We start from the raw sequence: 21,419 nt of genomic DNA, 5'->3' as shown, positions 1-21,419 counted from the left end.
CTACACTTTGAAACCCTGCCGAGACCGGTCCGAGCACGGTAACCGAGGTAACGGCACGCAAACTCAACCGCCCTAAACTAGTACCAGTTCAACAGCAGGGCTTGGTTAATCTGTGGCTCGGTTCTCTGATAACAAAGAGCGCATGAGCAGACTGCGTCATCTCCTTACAGTCGGCTTGGTGCTTCTGCTGCTCCTGTGTTAAATAGCAGAGAGCGGCTTTGCTAAATTTGCTGTGATCAGTGGGTGAAAAGTAGTTTTAAAGGCATACTATGCAACATTTTTCAGTTAATTAATGTGTTCCATAACGTTTTGGATGATTAAATTAGTTATTTCAGGTCGAACAAAGGTTTTCTCCGCCGCCCTGGTGGTCTGTAGAGGAAATACCGCACTTGCAAATGCAGGAGCCCTCGGCCCGCACCCACAGGCTCAGAAGTCTCGTGCATCGCGAGAGTCAGTCTTGCTTTACGGCGAGAATTTGGCTAACTACAATCTTTGTTATTTAGACACATGCATGACAAATAATGTATGAAAACAAAACAGCAAAATAGTCACTTACCGCAGTAGACATGGTGATTCGTTGCGTTCACCTGTCTGCTAAGCTCAAAACAACCGCGCCTGGCTTGACGGAGAAACCAGGAGAACAGCTGTGCATATTTACGACAGTGCACTTTTACTTTCGCCCTCTGGGGGGAGCCTCGCTGGAAAATCAACACCGGTTGCATAGTATAGCTTTAATATATTTTTAAACGAGGAACTTCACCTGAAAATACCGTCTGTGCAGTCAGTTCATCCAGATTACCATCCTGCCTTCAAATATTTTTTCACTGTCAGAGCCGCTCTGTACGGAATAGGATTAGGGCCACTGAAAAAAATATGTTAACTGATTTTTTAATTTTATTTCAGTTTAATATTTTAGGAAAAAAGTTTTTTTTTATTGTCAATTCAAAAAAGTCAGAATTCTGAGATTAAAGTCAGAATTCTGAGAGAAAAAAAATTCAGAATTCTGAGAAAAAAAGTCAGAATTCTGAGATTAAAATCAGAATTCTGAGATTAAAGTCAGAATTCTGACTTTTTTCCGTACTAAACTGAAATAAAATGTAAAAATCAGTTAACTTTTTTTTTTTTTTTTCCAGTGGCCCTAATCCTCTTCCGTAGCTCAGACCCCCACATACCGGCGGTGCGCTGTCACTGGGAATCCCCAGCAGCAGCTGCTTCAGGCCCGCTCGCCTCTTGGAGGTTTCCCTCTACTGTTCTTTGCGGTTGAAAGGAGATATAAGCGGTTTTCCTGTACGTAATCCAAACTGCAGGCACCAGAATAATAAAAGCAAATATATTTTTGCCGGCAGGCTACTACCTTTTAAGTTAATTTAGGTGTTAATAAAGAGTTACAGAGGAATAAACATAGCGCTTTCCAATCCAATGTCACCAACAAATCAGCTGAATATGATACAAGAAACTGAGAGGAACCAACTTCAGGTGTCTAGAGACTCCTAGAGAGCAGTAGTACCGTAAATCATCACTAGGAGGCGAGGAACCATGCTAGCATGAGCTGTAAACGGTCATAAGGAACCAAGCTTGGCACGGTTAACTGAGCCAAGTTTGGTCCGAGCTCGGCACGGATCGGTTTTAGAGGGTAGTGTAAATGACGCTTACACACAGCATCACAGCTCCACCTGCTTTCCTGGGACTCAAAGTTTGTTCTTCTGTTTCTCCAGTTCTGTTCTGAATCACCTGTCAGACTCCAAACTGCCCAAGGAAGAAGCTCTGCGGCTGCTGCGCATGGAAATGCAGCGCTGCCTGGGGTGTCTGAAGGCGAAGAGACAGAAGATCAATCAGCTGCAGGACGAGCTCCAACAATCTCAGGCTCGGGTTCGTGAGCTGCTGGCCGAGTTGGAGGAAGCGAAGCGAAGCTCTGCAGTAAGGGACCCCCCCCCCCATGGATTAATGGTTTTAAAGATTACGTTTGATTAACCAGCACATGAGCTTGTAGAGAGAATCCTCCTCCCCTCTTTTTCAGATTTTGTCACAGAACAACTACTAAATTTAATGTTTTTAATGAGGCTTAATGTGACGGATAAAATCAGAGTTGCGTATAGTTCTGATGCGAAACAGGAAAAAAAACAGCATTGATATTTTTACCAGACAAAATCTTGAAACGTGTGGAGTGCCGTGGTATTGAATCAGTTTCTGTGTGGAATCGCTATTCAATGCAGCTACTTTTTCAGACTGACAGTTGGTTTGATGTAATGTCTTAATGTAAATCCCTTTATTGTCTCACGATGGGGAAATTCATGGGCTGCCATTGTGTGGCACCCGGGGAGCAGTGTGCGATTAACAGTCTTTAATCAGGAACCCAGACTGGAGGCTGTGACGATTGAACTGGGATTGAACTCTAACCACTCGGCCAGCACTCCCCGATTTGAGTGTGGGTTTGGACCGGGACATGCCGGTGTAGCTACCAGATCTGCTGGGGTCCTGCTTCATGCCAATGACGTTACACTACGTGATTGGCTGAATGTTGCCACATGATGTAAAGCATTGTGGTTACCCTGACAACGATAATAACATCACGCAGCGTCCGTGTGCCGAGTCAGGAGCATCTGTAGCGTTAGCGTGTCTAATGACCGATGAAGTTTTACTTGATTGATAAAAAAGCAGAAAAAAATCTGTTTCTGGTGAACAAAGTAACTGTTAGACCATGATATAAAGGGGGGGAGCCGGGTAGCGCTGTAGCTAGCTGTGCTCAGTAGCTAACAGGTTAGCCTCTTTTAGCTCGGTCACTTAGCCATATTAAGCTACACAGCTTTTAAATTTGTCAACAACTGTTCATTTTCTACAATTAGAATAACAGTTTTATTTGTCTAAAATCTCTACAAGCCTTTTTTTAAGATGTTCCATTTGAATAGAATAGAAATAAGCTGAGACTTTTTTTGTCACCTTGTTAAATGGCAGAGCTCGGCCTTAGAACGCAATATTTTTTCTTCAAGACTGACAATGATTGTTTTCTACTTTCAGCTTCTTTAAATCACCGATGGAATGTAAAATAATAGCAAATATTGGTAATAATATGTTGATCCTTAGAAACGGGTGCAATATAGTTTGTCCGAGTGGTGTTGCCATATGATGACGCTTAAGAAGGGGCGGGGCCACGAGCAGATCTGGTGCTGTTAAATGAGGAAGTTATGTTCCATTGAAGACAGTTGCGCCTCAGAACTTCCCCACCGCTTCTTTTCCTGGGAGCAAGTTATTTACTACTCTTAACTCAAACTGGGTAAAACCATGTAAAAAAGACTATAAAAACAGGAGTAAAAAAGTAACATCGTTTATTCCAGGTCAGGTCGTTACAGGACAGAGAACATTCTTGGAGCTTGCAGAGCTGTGGGCCTAAAAAAACTTCAGTGAGGGTCCGGCAAAGATTGAGCCCCGAACAAGGTCCTCTCCTGCTTCTTATAGCTTATGAGTCTATGTGGTGCACCAGGTGGATGCTTAGCTGTCTGTATCAGAAACTGACACGCCATCCATGCCCAAGGATTACAGATACATCTCCTCTATCAGACTGGCTGCAAGATGTGCCCATATCCTGTGTATTTTTAAAGACACGAAGGCTGTCCTGATTAGATGACCTCCGTACACACAGTGACATCCACATTGTGAAGGAATTCCTTCTACTCTGTCTAATCTGGCTAATAAAGTAACAATGCACATGATTTATAAAGAATAAACCTAACAGTACCTTTGTTTCATCTGACAGAACACCGGGTCATTAGTATGATATTCCTGTTTTGAACCTTCAAGTCTTTAGCAGCCTTAAAGGGATTTCCTTTCTAGGATTGTCTGCGTCCTCTAAGCCACACTAGCCCCGTCTTTAGGAAAGCTTCCCCTCAGCATAATGCTGCCCTCGCCGTAGCTCCGAGTCAGGAGGGTTTTTGCTGTGCAGTGTTGGTGTCCCATTAGTGGCTGGGTACACAATAGAGACTGACACGGGAGTGGATTTTCACTCCTGTCCCGTCCCACTCCCACAGAAAAAAATAGTGTCCCGTCCCACTCCTGGTGAAATTACTCCCACTCCCATCCCGCTCCCATTCAGAAGGAATCCCGCTCCTTCACCACTCCCATTCTTGTTTTTTTTTTTAGCGCGGGTGAAAAACTCAGAGCGGAAGCACTGTTGGTTTTTGGGTCGTGTAGTTTTTTTGACTCGCATTATAGTGTAGGCTTCAAGGAAAAAAACTACAAAATGGCGCCAGTACTGGATTTTTTTTTTCTATTTTATTTTATTTTTTGGCATCGATCCTAGTTTTTTTTAGTTACTATTGGTTTGCTCCCGCTCCCGTGTGCTCCCGTTAATGTTTAATCCTGTACCGTCCTAATCACGTGATCGTTACTAATACTGACTGCCATCCCACGGGAATCCCACGGGAATCCCGTGACCCGTGGGATTCCCCAAAAAATGACAGTCTCTAGTAGAGCTGGGCGATATGGCGATATATATCGTGAGGACGAGAGAAACATGTCTATCGTGACCTTTCTCCTCTATTTTTTCTATCGTGATAAACTTCTTTATTATTATTATTACTGCTAATATACATTTTAATATAATTTGTTAATATAACATTTTGCGTTTTTGCTATGCAAACTCTAAGTGTATATAACGAAAAAAAAAGAGAATAAAAAGATAATGTGTAGAGAACGTGGTTTTGCGACACTACACCGCTTTACGTCACGCGGCTTTGCACCATACGACATTACTGACGGAGAGAGCCCGCGAAATTTCTTTCTGGCTTGAAAAAAAATTAATGATGGGACACCCAAGAAGATGTTACCACAGCAGCGGTTACAGAGTCCGAAACGGTTGCCAGGTCACAGACACAACAAACACCACTTTTGCCCAAAAGGGGAGGCAGCTCGGTTGTTTGGTTATATTTCGGATTTCAGCCATCTGATAAAGAACAAACGCAACCGATATGTAAACTGTGCAGCAAAGCCGTTCCAGCGGCTGATGCAAATACTTCCGGCCTCTTTTACCACCTGAAGAAAAATCATGAACAAGAACACGGGAAACTACAACCACTCCGATCAAAACAAACAAGGGATGAAAATACAGGAAGCACTGGAAAGAAATTCTCACAGCCGAAGCTTAAGGAAGCATTCGCCCAAGGATCACAATATGAGAAGACGTCTCAGCGACACAAGCAGATCACAGGTGCTATTTCACGCTATATCTGTAAAGGCATGGCCCCCGTTTACATAGTCGAGAAAGACAGCTTTCGGGACCTCGTCCGTACACTCGATCCCAGATATGTGATGCCTAGTCGAAAACATTTCAGTAAAGTGGAGCTGCCTGGCTTATATGCTAGTTGTCGGGCTGAAGTGGAGAGAGAGGTACGCAGTGCGACGCATTATGCGTTGACTACGGACATGTGGATGAGTAGAGCAACACAGCCTTATATGAATCTCACCATCCATTTCATCAAGGACTGGACCCTCCTAGTGGAAAACAAGGTAAGTGAAAGACAAGAGAAAAACCTGGCCTTGGAATTTTATAAAATGTCAATAACAAACGAATATTAAATGATTAATTACTGCAGCGCAATAGCCAAGATTCTATACTGTTCACTGTCATGGCCGCAAATTGCATAACTGGTGTTCTTGGTTTGGGGTTGGGATTCTCATATTAGGAAACAAGATGATGGGTAAAAAATAGGCGATGAAAGATTTTTTTCAACCCTGTCCATCTGACGGACTATGAAAACATAAAATGCAGTTGTGGTATATCGTGATATATATCGTTATCGTGATATAAAATAATCCATATCGGGATATAGTTTTTTTTCCATATCGCCCAGCCCTAGTCTCTAGTACACAACACTGAATATAAACTATATTTTACTCTTTGTAGAAACATTTGAAACGTGAAAATTATAAATGTTGAAACGTTTCTGTTGGTTTATTCTGTAGCAACCCAAGATAAACACTTCATCAACAGTTTTTAAGGCATTGCAAAATATTTTACTGGACCTCCACAGGCCAGAGAAACCGACCCGATGACACACCTGGACATGACCGAAGGAGCACAGAAAGAGATGCTGAGGATGCAGGAGGAGAAACAAAGCCTGCTGGAAAAAGTCCAGGTTGGATGGAGTTTTTTATATATATGTAGGTGTGTGTATAGTTTTCTTTTTTGTAATTAAATAAAATACTTAATTTTTTATCTTTTCAACATGAAGTTACTCGAAACAAAGAATAAGGAGTTAAAACAGAATGAGGAAAAGCTGAAATGTACCAACTCTGAACTGTGCACCAAAATGAGGGAAATGATCCAAGAACTGGACCAAGAAAAACAGGAAGCTGCTGAAAGGTCAGCCTCACAGAAACCCCGATTACATCATAGTTCTTTGAATAATATATTCATGGTGGATCATTTGCATTGTTTTTTTTTGATAGGACTGAGCGGATTAATCAGCAGTATAGAGATGATGTGGTGAAGCGGGTCAGAACAGAGCTCATGACGGAGCACAGCGCTGAGCTGGAGCGGCTGACTGCGCAGCACCAGCAGCAGATTCAGGAGCTGCAGTAAGTCTCACATCCTGATCCTGGAAGCTCTTCTCATTAACACTTCATTTATGCATCACTTTTATCTTCATTTACAGAAACCAGCTGTCAGAAGTCAGTGATAAGATGCTGGCTGTGCAGGAATGTTACATCTCTGTGTGCAACGAGAAGTGTCTCCTGGAGGAAACGATACAGAAGAGAGAGAAGGAAGAGAGTAGTAGGACTGCTGGAAAGCTGAGAGGAGAACTGGAGGCTCAGCATCAGGTCTCAGTGATGAAGCTTAAAGAAGAATGGTCCAAGGAGAAACAGGCTGAAATGCAGCGGGAAGTGAGCTCTCATGTAGCTTCCACAGACGCCAAATGGAAGATGGAACTTCAAAAGGTCTGACTTCTCAAACGAATGCTACCCAGCTGATTTATTTTACCTCATCTGATTAAATTTGATACTTTTTACGTCTGCCGGGGTGCAGATAGAGACGACCTGGGCTCAGAAGTTGGAGGAGGCTAAGAGGGAGAGAAACTCAGACACTGCTGAGGCGACGTGCCAAACAGAAGAGCTGGAGGCAGACGGTCACGCAGTTTCTGCTGAGGAGCTGGACGCCAGGCTCGCTGCCCAGAAACAGGAAGCTGACAAAGAGCAACGCAAAGCTGTGGAGGAAGCCAAAAAACGAATCCAGAGAGAGTTGGAAGAGAAACACCTGAACGACATGGCCAAGCAGGTGAATGGGGGGGGGGATGACAGGGGTCGGCAACCTGCGGCTCTTTAGCTCCCCCTTGTGGCTCCCTGGAGCTTTTTCAAAAATTTATGAAAATTTTATTATTTTTTTTAATATGGTGTGCAGCTTGCAAACAAAAATTAATGTTTACCAATGCTTTAAACATTTGTATTATAAATAAATTTAAACAATAATTGGCGTCAAAGCCATAGAGATCAGTGATCATAACTTAGAACCAGCACGGCGCGGTGCCAGGCTAACACAGCTGTAGGTGTGTCTCAGAATATGAATCCCAAAGGGAAAAAAGGATGATTGCTGATGAGGAAAGAGGATTCAAATAGGCCGACTCATTTGCCTTCATTATCAATGCTGAACATTTGCCTGCATTTTCGCTTTGTAATGAGAGGGTGTCAAAAATAAAAAAATAAAAATTTGGAAAGGCATTTCCAGGGAAGGCTAAATCTGCAGCCCACCACCAAGCTGGGAGGGAGAGAAAAAGTGCGATTGAAGAATTTTGTTTTGTTGCAAGGATGGAAAACCATCCACAGATCAAACAGGTAGCGCTCTGATGCAGGTATCTGAACTTTCTTCCATTTTTTTTACCCAAATCCTAAAAATATTAATCAGACCAAGGAACGCTGGTGACAGGGTTAGGGTGGGATTTCGGGGTTAGAGAGCACAGCTCTGATGTCACTTCCTGCTTGGTTCCTCATGACTCAATAAACTCCTCCCAACAGAAACACGTCCACCATAGAAAGATTTCTTTATTGTGTTTCTATAATTTCATCATTGCAAGAAAACTTAAACCGCGCAGTGAAGGCGGTGAAGCGGTGTGAGCGTTCACTGTTCCTCCGTCACCTCAGGCTACTATGTGACATTTGCTTCAGGATAAACATTTAATCGTGAATGCTTATTATATATTTAAGCTAGGGATGCAGGATATTGGGATTTTGGCCGATATCCGATATGCGGATATTTTAAAACTCATGTAGCCGATAACCGATATTGATACCGATGTTAAAGCTGGACAAAAATAAGTAGTCATTGAAAATAGCAGTTTTGTTATCCATTTCTGACACTTTGAAATATAATATACTCAAATATATTTTCATATGCTGATATCAAATAGATTTTTAAAAACGCGGTATCGATCTATTTTACTTTCAAAATCTGGTGAAATTTCATCGTTCTGTTACAAACTCTCGTGATATTTTGCAAATTCTTGTGAGATTTTGTTAGTAAAATAGATCGATACCGCGTCAATATATCAACATATAAAAATATGCCAAAATTTCGTGAATTTTCGGGGGATTTCGTAGCATAACGATGACATATAGCAATATTTCATTAGTAAAGAGATTGATATGGTGTTTTTAAATGGCAATATATCAGCATATGAAGATATTGGGATATTTTAATGTATCAATATTTTTTCCCTCGTCTTTAGAAGTTTTTAAGTCTGTAAAAAAACAAGTTTTTGAGGAAGAAGAAGAAGTAGTATTTTTTTTATTTTTTTTAGACTTTAGAAACTCAGAAGCTGATCAAATATCGGGTTAAATATCGGTGGGGTGGCCGATGTCCGATATTCAGTTTTAAGGCCGATACCGATAGGGGGCCCATTATATCGTGCATCCCTAATTTAAGCCTATATAGTCTAGGGATGCACGATATAATCGGCCTCCTATCAGTATCGGCCTTAAAACTGAGTATCGGACATCGGCCACCCCACCGATATTTAACCCGATATTTGATCAGCTTCTGAGTTTCTAAAGTCCAAAAAAAAAAGAAATAAAATACTACTTCTTCTTCTTCCTCAAAAACTTCTTTTTTACAGACTTAAAAACTTCTAAAGACGAGGGAAAAAATATTGATACATTAAAATATCCCAATATCTTGATATGCTGATATATTGCCATTTAAAAACACCATATCAATCTCTTTACTAATGAAATATTGCTATATGTCATCGTTATGCTACGAAATCCCCCGAAAATTCACAAAATTTTTATATGTTGATATATTGACGCGGTATCGATCTATTTTACTAACAAAATTTCACAAGAATTTGCAAAATATCACGAGAGTTTGTAACAGAACGATGAAATTTCACGAGATTTTGAAAGTAAAATAGATCGATACCGCGTTTTTAAAAATCAATTTGATATCAGCATATGAAAATATATTTGAGTATATTATTTTTCAAAGTGTCAGAATTGATAACAAAACTGCTATTTTCAATGACTACTTATTTTTGTCCAGCTTTAACATCGGTATCGATATCGGTTATCGGCTACATGAGTTTTAAAATATCGGATATCAGCCAAAATCCCAATATCATGCATCCCTAGTTTAAGCCCATATAGTCCTTTTCTATAGTGGGATCAAACACTCAGAGCCCGTGTTGCTATACGAGGCTTTTATAAGGCTTTTACATTTTTGCGGCTCCAGACAGATTTTTTTTTATTTTTTTGGTCCAATATGGCTCTTTGAGCAGTTTGGGTTGCCGACCCCTGGGTTATGATGACAAAGGAAGGATGATTTCACACCAGCAGGGATTAAACTGTAGAAATATTTTGAAGATAAATTTTCTACATAATTTACTTTTCCTAAAAGATCAAGCTTGGTGGTAGATATTTGAACTTTTGTTTTTCAGGTGGAAGGGGCTGTAACCCGGGCCTACAGCCGCTGGATTGAGGATTTGCCTTCCCTACCGGAGCATCAAACACTTCTCCAAAGAGAAAAGCAGAAATGGGAAGAGCTGCAGGAAGAAGTCACAAGGCAGAAAGTATGAGCAGGATTTTTTATGATTATGGTCAACGGTGTTAATCCTTCCCTTATTTCAATCTTTTAATGTTTCAGGTGTCCCAGGCCCTGAGGGAAGCAGAGGAGGAGCGGCACAAGAAGCAAGTGGAGCATCCTCAGGAGGAGCTGGCAGCTCTGAAGAGCCAGCTAGAGCAAGCCAGCAGAGAGCAAGCCGCCCTGCTGAAAGCTGAGCTAGCTGCAGCCCGAGCAGCGTGGCACAGAGACAAACAGCAGGAGATCTCCATCATCCAAGCCCAAAACCAGCAAGCATACCAAACCAAGCTGCTGGAGCAGTGCAAAAACCTGGAGCAGGCTGTGCAGGGAGTCCGAGAAGATGCTGACCTCCAGAGGAAGGAGCTGCTTCTGCAGATGGAGGCCAAGCTTCAGCAGGCTCTAAGGACGCGAGAAGAGGAGTGGAGACGCCAGTATGCAGAGAAGGAGCTGGCCCAACGACAACAGATAAAGGAACAGTTTCTATCAGAGCTTCAGGCTGCCGTGGCCGACGTCTCTACACAACTTCTAAGGCCTTCTGGAGCAGAGCTTCAGCAGTCTGTAGATGAAAGGAGCAGCAGCAGGTCTCCATCACAAGCAGCAATCACAAACATCATTGAAACCGCGTGTAGAGAAATGGTGAAGAGGGCAGTATTGGAGGCTAAGAAGGAGTGGAAGAAAGTATGTTTCCGTTAACCTTTTATTTTTCCATGATCTGCAATAAGTGGGTTTCTGCTTAGTTTATTATTATTTTTACTTTTACAGACAAGTGAAGAGAAGCTGAGCAGCATCCTAAAAGAAACACAAGAGAGACACACAAGAGAAGTCCACAAAATACAAGGTGTGTAATGCACCCCTATATAGAATATCACATCGTTATTATGTCTTTACAATGTTTAGTTTCTGACCAATTATTGTTCATCGTCTCCAGAGTCTTTGTCTCAGAGGAAGGAGCGGTCATGTTACATGAAGGAATGCACCGAAAGCCTCGGGAAGCTGCAGAAGAAGAATCAGGAGCTCCAGAGACATTTAGAGAAAGCCTGCCGTCAACTTCAGCACCGCATCCGTGAACACAAAACCGCCATTCAGCTTCTTAAAGGTATGCATTTTGGTAAACATTTGTCTGAAACGTAAATAACCGAATCTGAATATGCTGGTGAAGGACAAAGAAGATAGATGGTTTGAGAGGGGGGTGAAGGAAGCCATCTATGTTGAGAAAGAAAAACCAGCCTTAAAGTCGTAGGAAAATCATATTCAAATGTCAAATTATTCTGGCTTAAACATGTATATAAATGTACTCTTTATCAGACGATATTGTCCCAAAATTTAGAAATTTCTATTTTTTCCTAAATTCAGCCAATCTTATATCAACGGTCATCTGTCAATCAAATTTTTTCAGTCATAGCATCTTGATTCATATGTCGCAGCTAATATACGCAACGGTTGAAACCAGAATCCTTTCCTTTCCCATTGAGTTGCGTCCCAGTGTTCACGGGGATGGACGTCTGTGTCTTCGGCAGGCGTAGAGCTAACAGAACTGGCAGCGTTGCGAGGCAAGGGCTCAAACATGTACGGCTGGAAGCCTACACCAAACCAAGCTTCTGCCGCCCTGACGTCCTCTTCCACAACATCTTCGTCCCCGCTTTCCTCCTCTAAATTAAAAATGGATGACGGAGGAGACTCATCCACGACCTCCGACACTAAACTCTCCTCCTCTTGCATGTTTCCGCTGTCCATAGCGTTCCTTGACAGCGTCGTTTCTAAGTAACCAATTTAGTGCTACTTGGTCCCAATGGAATTTCCCATTGGGAACCTGCTAGCGCTAAGTTCCTAACTGGTTAGCAAGATGCTCCTGAAACCGGCTACAACCAAAAAGCTTATGAACCTTCCTCCACAACAATCCCGCCCCCAAGATAACCAATTCACTTTATTCACTCGTGTAAAGTCGGGCACCACTCGGGAGAATTCAGAAATGCAACGGTTGGAACAGCCGCTTCCCTACGACTTTATACAGGGGGGTGGAGTCAGATTTCAGCTTTTAAAAACCTGCAATGCAGCAATTGAGTTGTTGAGTTAATGATCGCAACCCCAAACCCTTTACAGAGTAACAGAAGACCTCACCTATTCGGCCGGCCAACAATTCCCTTTAACGACCCCCTTTCAGAGACATAGACAGGTATGGGGCATTGCAGGCTAACAAAGGAAGCCAAATGACCCCCATTTCAAAGGGGTGGACCGTCCGTTTCAATTTACTTTGTTTGGCTACTGTATAAAGCCTTGTACTCAACGCTATTGCTGACATTTGGATTGAAAAATCTTCCTGAATGGGAAGAGAAACATCCTCAAACTTGGAAACAAAGTCCAATGGATTGTTTTTTTAATTTTTTTTAACTGAATCTGAAACGTTTTACTTTTTCCTGAAATGCAGATGAGCATGAAGGCAGCATGCAGAAGCTGAAAGAGGAGCACCTGCAGCAGTTGGAGGAAGTGAAGAGAGCTAAAGAATCCTCTGGGTTTGTTTTCCATCCATCCTTTCTCTGCTCTTATCCTGACAGCATTTTGTTTAACAACGGTTTAGTCATGTGCTTCATAAATCTTTTTATTTTCTGGGAGAGTGTTAAGAAAAAAAAATCCATGATTAATTGCAGTTTTGCACAAGCCACATAGGGGAAATGGGAGACATCTGGAAGATCTCTGCTGAGAGGAGCTTGAAGCTGAGCTTTTTGGCCTGTAGGCAGCAAAACGAACAAACTGAACCTGCCTGCTTCAAACCTTCGGGAAACATGGCAGCTTTCTTTTAGCAGAGATAGGGATGCTTTGAGTGTCCATTTAAAAATCTGATAATCCTAGAATTTATCATTTTTTCTTCACATCACAATTGAAGCTTAATATATACCCGTCTGTACAAAAATCCCAATAAAAACAGGGATGTTTATGCAAAATAATAATTACAATAATTACAGGATATACAATAATTATAGGAACTCAGTAAAGAAGTAATTTCACAGCTGCTGTAAACCAAAGATCTAAAAGTTTGCAGCATTTATAGCTCTGTACCAGAAGACTAGTGATGGTGAGATGAAGCCGTTTGGGCTCATTGCTTCAATGATGACGCAGTTCATGAAGCTTCATGTGAACATGTCTCCACCTACTGGTGGAGTGCAGAACTACAGTTAGTATTATAATTATGAATTTTTGCGATTGCTCTTGTTTTTTTCCCATTCAAGTTCCTTTGAAATTGTTAATGAATGAATGTTCTGTATTATAAAACCTTTTGTAAGTTTTTTTTTTTTGTGTGTGTAAAAAAGTATTAGAAGAGAACAGCCATTTAAGGTACACTGTTTTTCTGCCATTTTAGTGAAATAAACTCAAGCAGACAGTGAAAATTGTGAGTCATTGGTATTCAAACATGATTGTTTTTCCACAGTTTTTGGTTTTAATTGGGTTGGGAGTTATGTGTTCAACCAATCTTTTGGTTATACCACTGGCAGTGTTTTTACCCAATCCATATTCGTACTTAGCCTCGTGAGACCATCCTGATCTCGCGAGCTTTCAAGGTTTCACTCGCTAATCAGTCTGGAGACTCTCCGTTAAAGACAATTTGGAGCCGTTCATCAAACGAACGTCCAATCAGCGTTGGCTTTGAGGCGGGTTGAGGTGTGAAGCAACGAGAAGCGCGACAGTTCAGTCTAAAGAACATGGCGGCTTCAGCCGATGAAACTAGCGTTAGCGTGGCTATCAAGCAAGTTTTATCGGGATTACAGAGTATTTCTTCACTGAAAGAAGAGCAAAACACTGCTCTGGAGGCTTTTCTCAGAGGAAAGATGTTTTTGCTCTTCTCCCGACTGGTTTCAGCAAGAGTAGCCTGGCTTGTGGTTGTGTTTTCGTCGTCGCTCTGTTAGTACGTCATATGCCTCGTTGATCTGATTGGTTTATTTGGCCCGTCTATCACCAACATAGGCCAATCAGCTAACCAGTATTTTCGCCCCTTCCCAAAATTACTTCAACAGAAGGTTTCCAGGATATGCGGAGCAAATCCATCTGGCGGAGTCAGGTTAATTCGTACTAGGGCAAACCAATACAAATTAGTCTCATTTTCCAAAATACTTGTTAAGTATTAACGCAACTTTTAAAAGTCTAAGGAGGAATTCGAACCAATAACCTCAGGAGTGGAAGTCAGTATCATACAGCTGACGCCTCTGGCAATAGTCACTGCTCAACAGAAAACAATACTACTTAGCACTAATGTTACACCTGTAACCAATGACCTGCTCAGATTTGGATTATTTCATTGTTCAGGCATCCCCCAAAGTCGGGTCCTCGAGCTCAGCTGATTCTAATGGTTGAAGTTAATCAGCTATCGATGGAAATCAGCTTTGCTGGAGCAGGGAAACCTCTAAAACCTGCAGGACAGCGGCCCTCCAGGACCCACTTTGGGGATGCCTGCTATTGTTTAATCTAACCAAAATAGTTTTAACCAACTAGATTGGTTGTTTTTCCAGCCAGTCTAGTCTTAGAATCTATCCAAACTCTATCCAGCTGACACAAACTCTTCTACAAACTCCCGAATCTTGACTGAATACTGAGGCTGTTTAAATGCCTGGCAAAGTCCTCGCGTGGTCCGAACCACGGTATCAACGTCATCAATTTTGGCCCCGCCCCTAGATGAATCATGCCTTGACACGCGCTTTGGGGAAACGCCACCTCCGGTATTCGACAAACGCCTCAAAGCCTCGACTTCTCATAACATCACTATAGAAGACCTAATGGTTAGAAGCTCACAGTCGGAAGCTAATTTCTAAATTCTTATCTGTTTTTGTTTATGTTGTTGTTTTTTTTCCCAATAGAAATTCTGACCTCCAGCAAGCCCTCGAGGAGATGAAGCAGCAATACCTGATCACTGTAGAAAAGATCAGAGGTTAGTGTTGAGAGTGAGACAGAATTTTATGCACAGTACCGTATACAGGTTATTGAAACTTAAATCCTAAGCAGTCTGCAGTTTGTGACATTAAATGAAACAAAACCAACGGTGTCTTTCTGCTAGGAGACATGCTGCGTTACCTGCAGGAGAGTCGAGGCCGTGCGGCAGAGATGATCCGCATCGAGGTGCAGAGAGAGAGACAGGACACGGCCAGAAAGATGAGGCACTATTATCTGACCTGTCTGCAGGAGTTACTGGAGGACGGGGGGAAAACTACGGGGCAAGAGGCTTTAATTGTCCCAAACTTGTTCACTTGCTGCAAAATTTCTCCTCAGGCTAATTGCATTGATGTTTCTGTCTTCTGCAGTGCTGAGAAGAAAATAATGAGTGCTGCAAGCAAGCTGGCGGCCATGGCTAAGGTGCTGGAAACTCCTGTTAAAAGTAAATCCGGAAAGAATTACGTTTTACAAAGTGAGTTCTGTTTTTTTTTAAACTGCTTTGATTTTTACCCCCAAAACCAAGACGCAATATTAGGGCCAAGTTGAGATTTGTTTTAGTTTTTTATTTTGAGGATAAAGCCGTAACATTATGAGAAAAAAGTTGTAATATTACGAGAATAAAGTCGTGACATTATGAGAATGAAGTCATCATACAGCAAACCGTTTCAGAAAGAAAGCTTGGAGCTCCGCCCAGCAGATGACGGCCGACCAGCTCCACCAATCAGCTGCTGCTAAAAGATTTCCCGATTTGTCAAACCGATGCTAAAATATAACTTCACATGATGCTCCACATTCCTCATTTTAGGGAAGAAAGGGCTTCTTGGAAGAGTTCTTATAAAATACAACTTTATTCTCGTAATGTTACGACTTTATTCTCTTAATTCTGGTAATTCTATGACTTAATCCGCATTATATAATGACCTTATTCTCGTAGTGTTACGACTTTATTCTCGTAATGTTACGACTTTATTCTCTTAATTCTGATAATTCTATGGCTTAATTCGCATTATATAATGACCTTATTCTCGTAGTGTTACTACTTTATTCTCTTAATTCTGGTAATTCTATGACTTAATTCGCATTATATAATGACCTTATTCTCGTAGTGTTACGACTTTATTCTCGTAATGGTTTATTCTCGTAATGTTACGACTTTATTCTCTTAATTCTGGTCATTCTATGACTTAATTCACATTATATAATGACCTTATTCTCACACTGTTACGACTTTATTCTCGTAATGTTACGACTTTATTCTTGTAATTTTACGACTTTATTCTCGTAATGTTACGACTTTATTCTCTTAATTCTGGTAATTCTATGACTTAATTCGCATTATATAATGACCTTATTCTCGTAGTGTTACGACTTTATTCTCGTAATGTTACGACTTTATTCTCTTAATTCTGGTAATTCTATGACTTAATTCACATTATATAATGACCTTATTCTCACACTGTTACGACTTTATTCTCGTAATGTTACGACTTTATTCTCTTAATTCTGGTAATTCTATGACTTAATTCGCATTATATAATGACCTTATTCTCGTAGTGTTACGACTTAATTCTCGTAATGTTACGACTTTATTCTCTTAATTCTGGTAATTCTATGACTTAATTCGCATTATATAATGACCTTATTCTCGTAGTGTTACGACTTTATTCTCTTAATTCTGGTCATTCTATGACTTAATTCACATTATATAATGACCTTATTCTCACACTGTTACGACTTTATTCTCGTAATGTTACGACTTTATTCTCGTAATGTTACGACTTTATTCTTGTAATGTTACGACTTTATTCTTGTAATGTTACGACTTTACTCTCGTAATGTTACGACTTTATTCTTGTAATGTTACGACTTTATTCTTGTAATGTTACGACTTTATTCTCGTAATGTTACGACTTTATTCTCGTAATGTTACGACTTTATTCTCTAAATTCTGGTAATTCTATGACTTAATTTGCATTATATGATGACCTTATTCTCACACTGTTACGACTTTATTCTCGTAATGTTACGACTTTATTCTTGTAATGTTACGACTTTATTCTCGTAATGTTACGACTTTATTCTCGTAATGTTACGACTTTATTCTTGTAATGTTACGACTTTATTCTTGTAATGTTACGACTTAATTTTCGTAGTGTTACGACTTTATTCTCTTAATTCTGGTCATTCTATGACTTAATTCACATTATATAATGACCTTATTCTCACACTGTTACGACTTTATTCTCGTAATGTTACGACTTTATTCTTGTAATGTTACGACTTTATTCTCGTAATGTTACGACTTTATTCTCGTAATGTTACCACTTTATTCTCTAAATTCTGGTAATTCTATGACTTAATTTGCATTATATGATGACCTTATTCTCACACTGTTACGACTTTATTCTCGTAATGTTACGACTTTATTCTTGTAATGTTACGACTTTATTCTCGTAATGTTACGACTTTATTCTCGTAATGTTACGACTTTATTCTTGTAATGTTACGACTTTATTCTTGTAATGTTACGACTTAATTTTCGTAGTGTTACGACTTTATTCTCTTAATTCTGGTCATTCTATGACTTAATTCACATTATATAATGACCTTATTCTCACACTGTTACGACTTTATTCTCGTAATGTTACGACTTTATTCTTGTAATGTTACGACTTTATTCTCGTAATGTTACGACTTTATTCTCGTAATGTTACGACTTTATTCTCTAAATTCTGGTAATTCTATGACTTAATTTGCATTATATGATGACCTTATTCTCACACTGTTACGACTTTATTCTCGTAATGTTACGACTTTATTCTTGTAATGTTACGACTTTATTCTCGTAATGTTACGACTTTATTCTCGTAATGTTACGACTTTATTCTTGTAATGTTACGACTTTATTCTTGTAATGTTACGACTTTATTCTCGTAGTGTTACGACTTTATTCTCTTAATTCTGGTCATTCTATGACTTAATTCACATTATATAATGACCTTATTCTCACACTGTTACGACTTTATTCTCGTAATGTTACGATTTTATTCTTGTAATGTTACGACTTTATTCTCGTAATGTTACGACTTTATTCTCGTAATGTTACGACTTTATTCTCTAAATTCTGGTAATTCTATGACTTAATTTGCATTATATGATGACCTTATTCTCACACTGTTACGACTTTCTTCTCGTAATGTTACGACTTTCTTCTCGTAATGTTACGACTTTATTCTCGTAATGTTACGACTTTATTCTCGTAATGTTACGACTTTATTCTCGTAATGTTATGACTTTATTCTCGTAATGTTAAGACTTTATTCTCTAAATTCTGGTAATTCTATGACTTAATTTGCATTATATGATGACCTTATTCTCGTAGTGTTACGACTTTATTCTCAAAATTAAAAAATCTCTAGTCTGGCTCTGATACTCCGTCATAAAAAAACATCTGCTGGGATCAGCGTCTGTGTTTTGTGTCAGCAGGCTGTCAGACGGGTGGATCCTCTAACGCCGCTGGAGGCCTGCCAGCTGGAGGCGCTGGTTTCAGTACCAACCTGGCGGCAATAAACAAACTTCCTGATTTGAGGCCAGAGCAGCAACCTGTAAACGCTTCCGTGGATCCAGGGCTGAAGCCAAACACAGCAGCTGGAAGCAAACTTTTAATCCACCGGGACACTTCTGCCCCTCAGGAGGGTTCAGACGCCGCAGGGTCAAAACCCCAAACCTTTAATGCCATCCCACCTTCCTACAAATCTCAGCAGACATCTTCCCAACAGCACATGGATTTTGTCGCTTCGTCTTCGACGGGTAAAAGCTCCGATTGGCTTCTGCAAGGAGGCGACTCAAACAAAGCAGTTAGCCGCGCAAAATCAGCTGGACACAGCCGACCTTTCCTCGTCCAGGAGGCTCCAGTCAGAGATGAGAAGCAGGCGGACTGGAGCCTGGCTAGCAGTGACTCAGACTCTGGCCCAAACGTAGCCAGAACGTCACACCCCCGGAGGACAGTTGAACCACTGAGGCCTTTGACTGTGAGTGAAATGGGAGCATTTGGGGGCCTCACACCAGATGGTTCAGACCTAACAGTGTATGAGGAGATTCCCAAACAGACGCCTATGACCGAAAAGGATGCTCAAGCAAAGAGGAGTCTGGTCAGAGAGCCGATCCCCGGCTCAGAGTGTGAAAACGGGCAGCAGGCTCGCTTCAGGGTTCTGTTCGGTGAGCTGAGGGAGCGACAGCAGGACAGCGGGTTCGACAGTCCCACCTACCAGCAGAAATGATGAAGGCAGGGAAGAGGCAGTAGCTTCATAACCTGTGCCTTTAATTCATCATGTTTACATGTTATAAAACATTGAAAACATCTTCAGCAGTTTTGCCAACCATGCTTCATTAATAGATAAATACATTTTAAGATATTTCTTATATATGTTTGTCGCAGAACTTTGCTTTTACTGCAGATTTTGTCCAATTCACACAAGTTCAGCAAAATAAAGGAATCCCAGTATGATAGTAAAAATGATCTGGGACAATTTTAAGAAACAAAAACATGCTTTCCGGTCAGAGTTTTAGCTGCTCCTCCAAGCAGGATTAGATGAAGGGGTTTAAATCAGGTGGATTCTTTAAAATGACCCAGAGTTTTTTAGGTAAAGCATATGTGAGATTTTGGGAAAGCCTTCCTTACCTTTGTGTTTGGGCTTAATGTCCTGTTGGAACCCCAAACTGCCCCCAAGTTTCACTCATCTGAGTCTAAATGTTTCCCTTCCTTCCCTTGTCCATAAAAAAGACCCAAGATCCGAAGCTGACACCTTCAAATGCAACTAAAACTCCCCACATAGACGAGCCCGATGTCCTGGAGAAACATTCTGCTCCGTTTGGACACAGCGACATACGAGAAGTTGATTTGATGCTTTTAAAACTAAAATAACTGTAAGTCAAGGTGTTGGAAGTGTGGTGCTGAGGGTCTGCTTTGCTGCCAGTGGTATTTGTGAACCACATAAAGAATTCCCTCCACATTCTCCCCCTCATAGCTAGAACACAGTTGACTGGTTTAAATGGACAACGATCCCAAACTGACTTCTAAACTGGTTTTAGAATCGACAAATTCAACGTTAAACCTGAATCCGCCCTATTGAAGCAAATCTTCAAACGAATAACTTTAATATTGTTACGAGTTTATAGAATTCTACACCTTTAAAAATAACATTCCTGTAAGGAGTGAAAATACAGCAGGAATCTGCATTATTTGTCCATCTTTTCGATAAAACGAGCATATAAAGTCTGTTCAGCAGCTTTAGCACTTTTCCCAGCTTATCTCATGCAAAATAAATCTGCACAGTTTCAGAAAAGGAAGTTTTGTTCTTGGCGAAGCAGATTAAACGTGTTGATTAATTTTTTTGCTTCACTGTGAAAAGCTAATCTTATTTTCCACTGATTCTAGTTTAATGTTTCTGCAGTAGCTGTAATGCGCGTATCGATCCTCCCATTAAAGTACCAAAACCTGTATTTATGGTGCACATTTAGTAGCAGAGTCCCTAACAGGGGAGTAAATGAGGAATGTTTCTCTAATGTAGACGTTTTTTTCCGCCTCTTCAGATTACTGGGGTTCTTTAAAACGTCACCCTAGTTTAAGAAATGTGCCTTTTTTTTTTATTAACTTGCTCTGATATTCCATTAAAAAACAGACTGATAGAAAAACTGAGGACCTCGCTGGCTCTTCCAAATAATTTTTTTTTTTAAAGCAAGACATTTTCTTTTTAAACAAACTTTATTTTTTTTCAACTCCATCAACATCTAAATGATAAATGGCAGCTAACTTCTATAAAGTCCTGGTTATTCAAGCGTTATCTTTCTTTGAAGTGTGTTTGTGCTTTTATCTTTGTTTGGTTTTATATTAAAAGGTTTATGACTCAATTGACCAGATGAGCTGTTCATACAGAACTATTTTTATATTTATATGTGTATACTGTACATACTACTTTTAATAAATCTTTCTGTATTTAAAACTCTGGTCGGCCTGCTTCTGTCCACAGTCGGCCTCAGCAGATGGCCGCTCACACTGAGCCTGGTTCCGCTCGAGGTTTCTTCCTGTTAAGAGGGAGTTTTTCCTCTCCACTGTCGCTACAAGCATGCTTAGTGTGAGGGATTGCCTTTTAGGGAAAAAAACACTGGAGGAAGCTAGGAGGGAAAAATAAAGGGAACAAGATCACATTCTGCAACAGCTTCAATCCCCACTGCCATCAGACAGCTGAACTGTTGGGGAAAACAAGCTCTAAATTGTGTCACAGACTGCATCACAAACTAAAAATACTGCATATTTGCACCATATATATTAATGCTCTGGACTTCAATATCAATGCAAAGTTTTGTTTTTTTTTTCTCCCATGTTGTTTACATTTGATCACTGCAGCATTTAATAAATTCAATACATAATATACTCCAGATA

At 40.5% G+C, this 21,419-nt stretch overlaps 1 protein-coding gene across 1 annotated transcript in view; it reads left to right on the top strand.

The window, feature by feature from the left end:
• cep152 (centrosomal protein 152) overlaps positions 1-20,005 on the top strand; it is a 35,101-nt gene extending 15,096 nt beyond the window's left edge. Inside the window, exons 13-27 of the mRNA XM_038291195.1 lie at positions 1,716-1,917; positions 6,024-6,128; positions 6,225-6,355; positions 6,442-6,570; positions 6,648-6,930; positions 7,019-7,267; positions 9,918-10,049; positions 10,124-10,738; positions 10,823-10,898; positions 10,989-11,156; positions 12,486-12,570; positions 14,905-14,975; positions 15,102-15,258; positions 15,346-15,449; positions 18,464-20,005. Coding sequence (XP_038147123.1) covers positions 1,716-1,917; positions 6,024-6,128; positions 6,225-6,355; positions 6,442-6,570; positions 6,648-6,930; positions 7,019-7,267; positions 9,918-10,049; positions 10,124-10,738; positions 10,823-10,898; positions 10,989-11,156; positions 12,486-12,570; positions 14,905-14,975; positions 15,102-15,258; positions 15,346-15,449; positions 18,464-19,257 — 3,301 coding nt within the window. The 3' untranslated portion in view covers positions 19,258-20,005. The remainder of the gene's footprint in view (positions 1-1,715; positions 1,918-6,023; positions 6,129-6,224; positions 6,356-6,441; positions 6,571-6,647; positions 6,931-7,018; positions 7,268-9,917; positions 10,050-10,123; positions 10,739-10,822; positions 10,899-10,988; positions 11,157-12,485; positions 12,571-14,904; positions 14,976-15,101; positions 15,259-15,345; positions 15,450-18,463) is intronic.
• The last annotated feature ends 1,414 nt before the right edge of the window (positions 20,006-21,419 follow it).

Source organism: Cyprinodon tularosa, unplaced genomic scaffold, assembly GCF_016077235.1.
Source record: "Cyprinodon tularosa strain WSP-4 unplaced genomic scaffold, ASM1607723v1 ctg296, whole genome shotgun sequence".
NCBI classification, from domain to species: domain Eukaryota; kingdom Metazoa; phylum Chordata; class Actinopteri; order Cyprinodontiformes; family Cyprinodontidae; genus Cyprinodon; species Cyprinodon tularosa.
The sequence above is the reverse complement of the archived record's forward strand: the minus strand, read 5'-3'. Positions and strand labels throughout refer to the sequence as shown.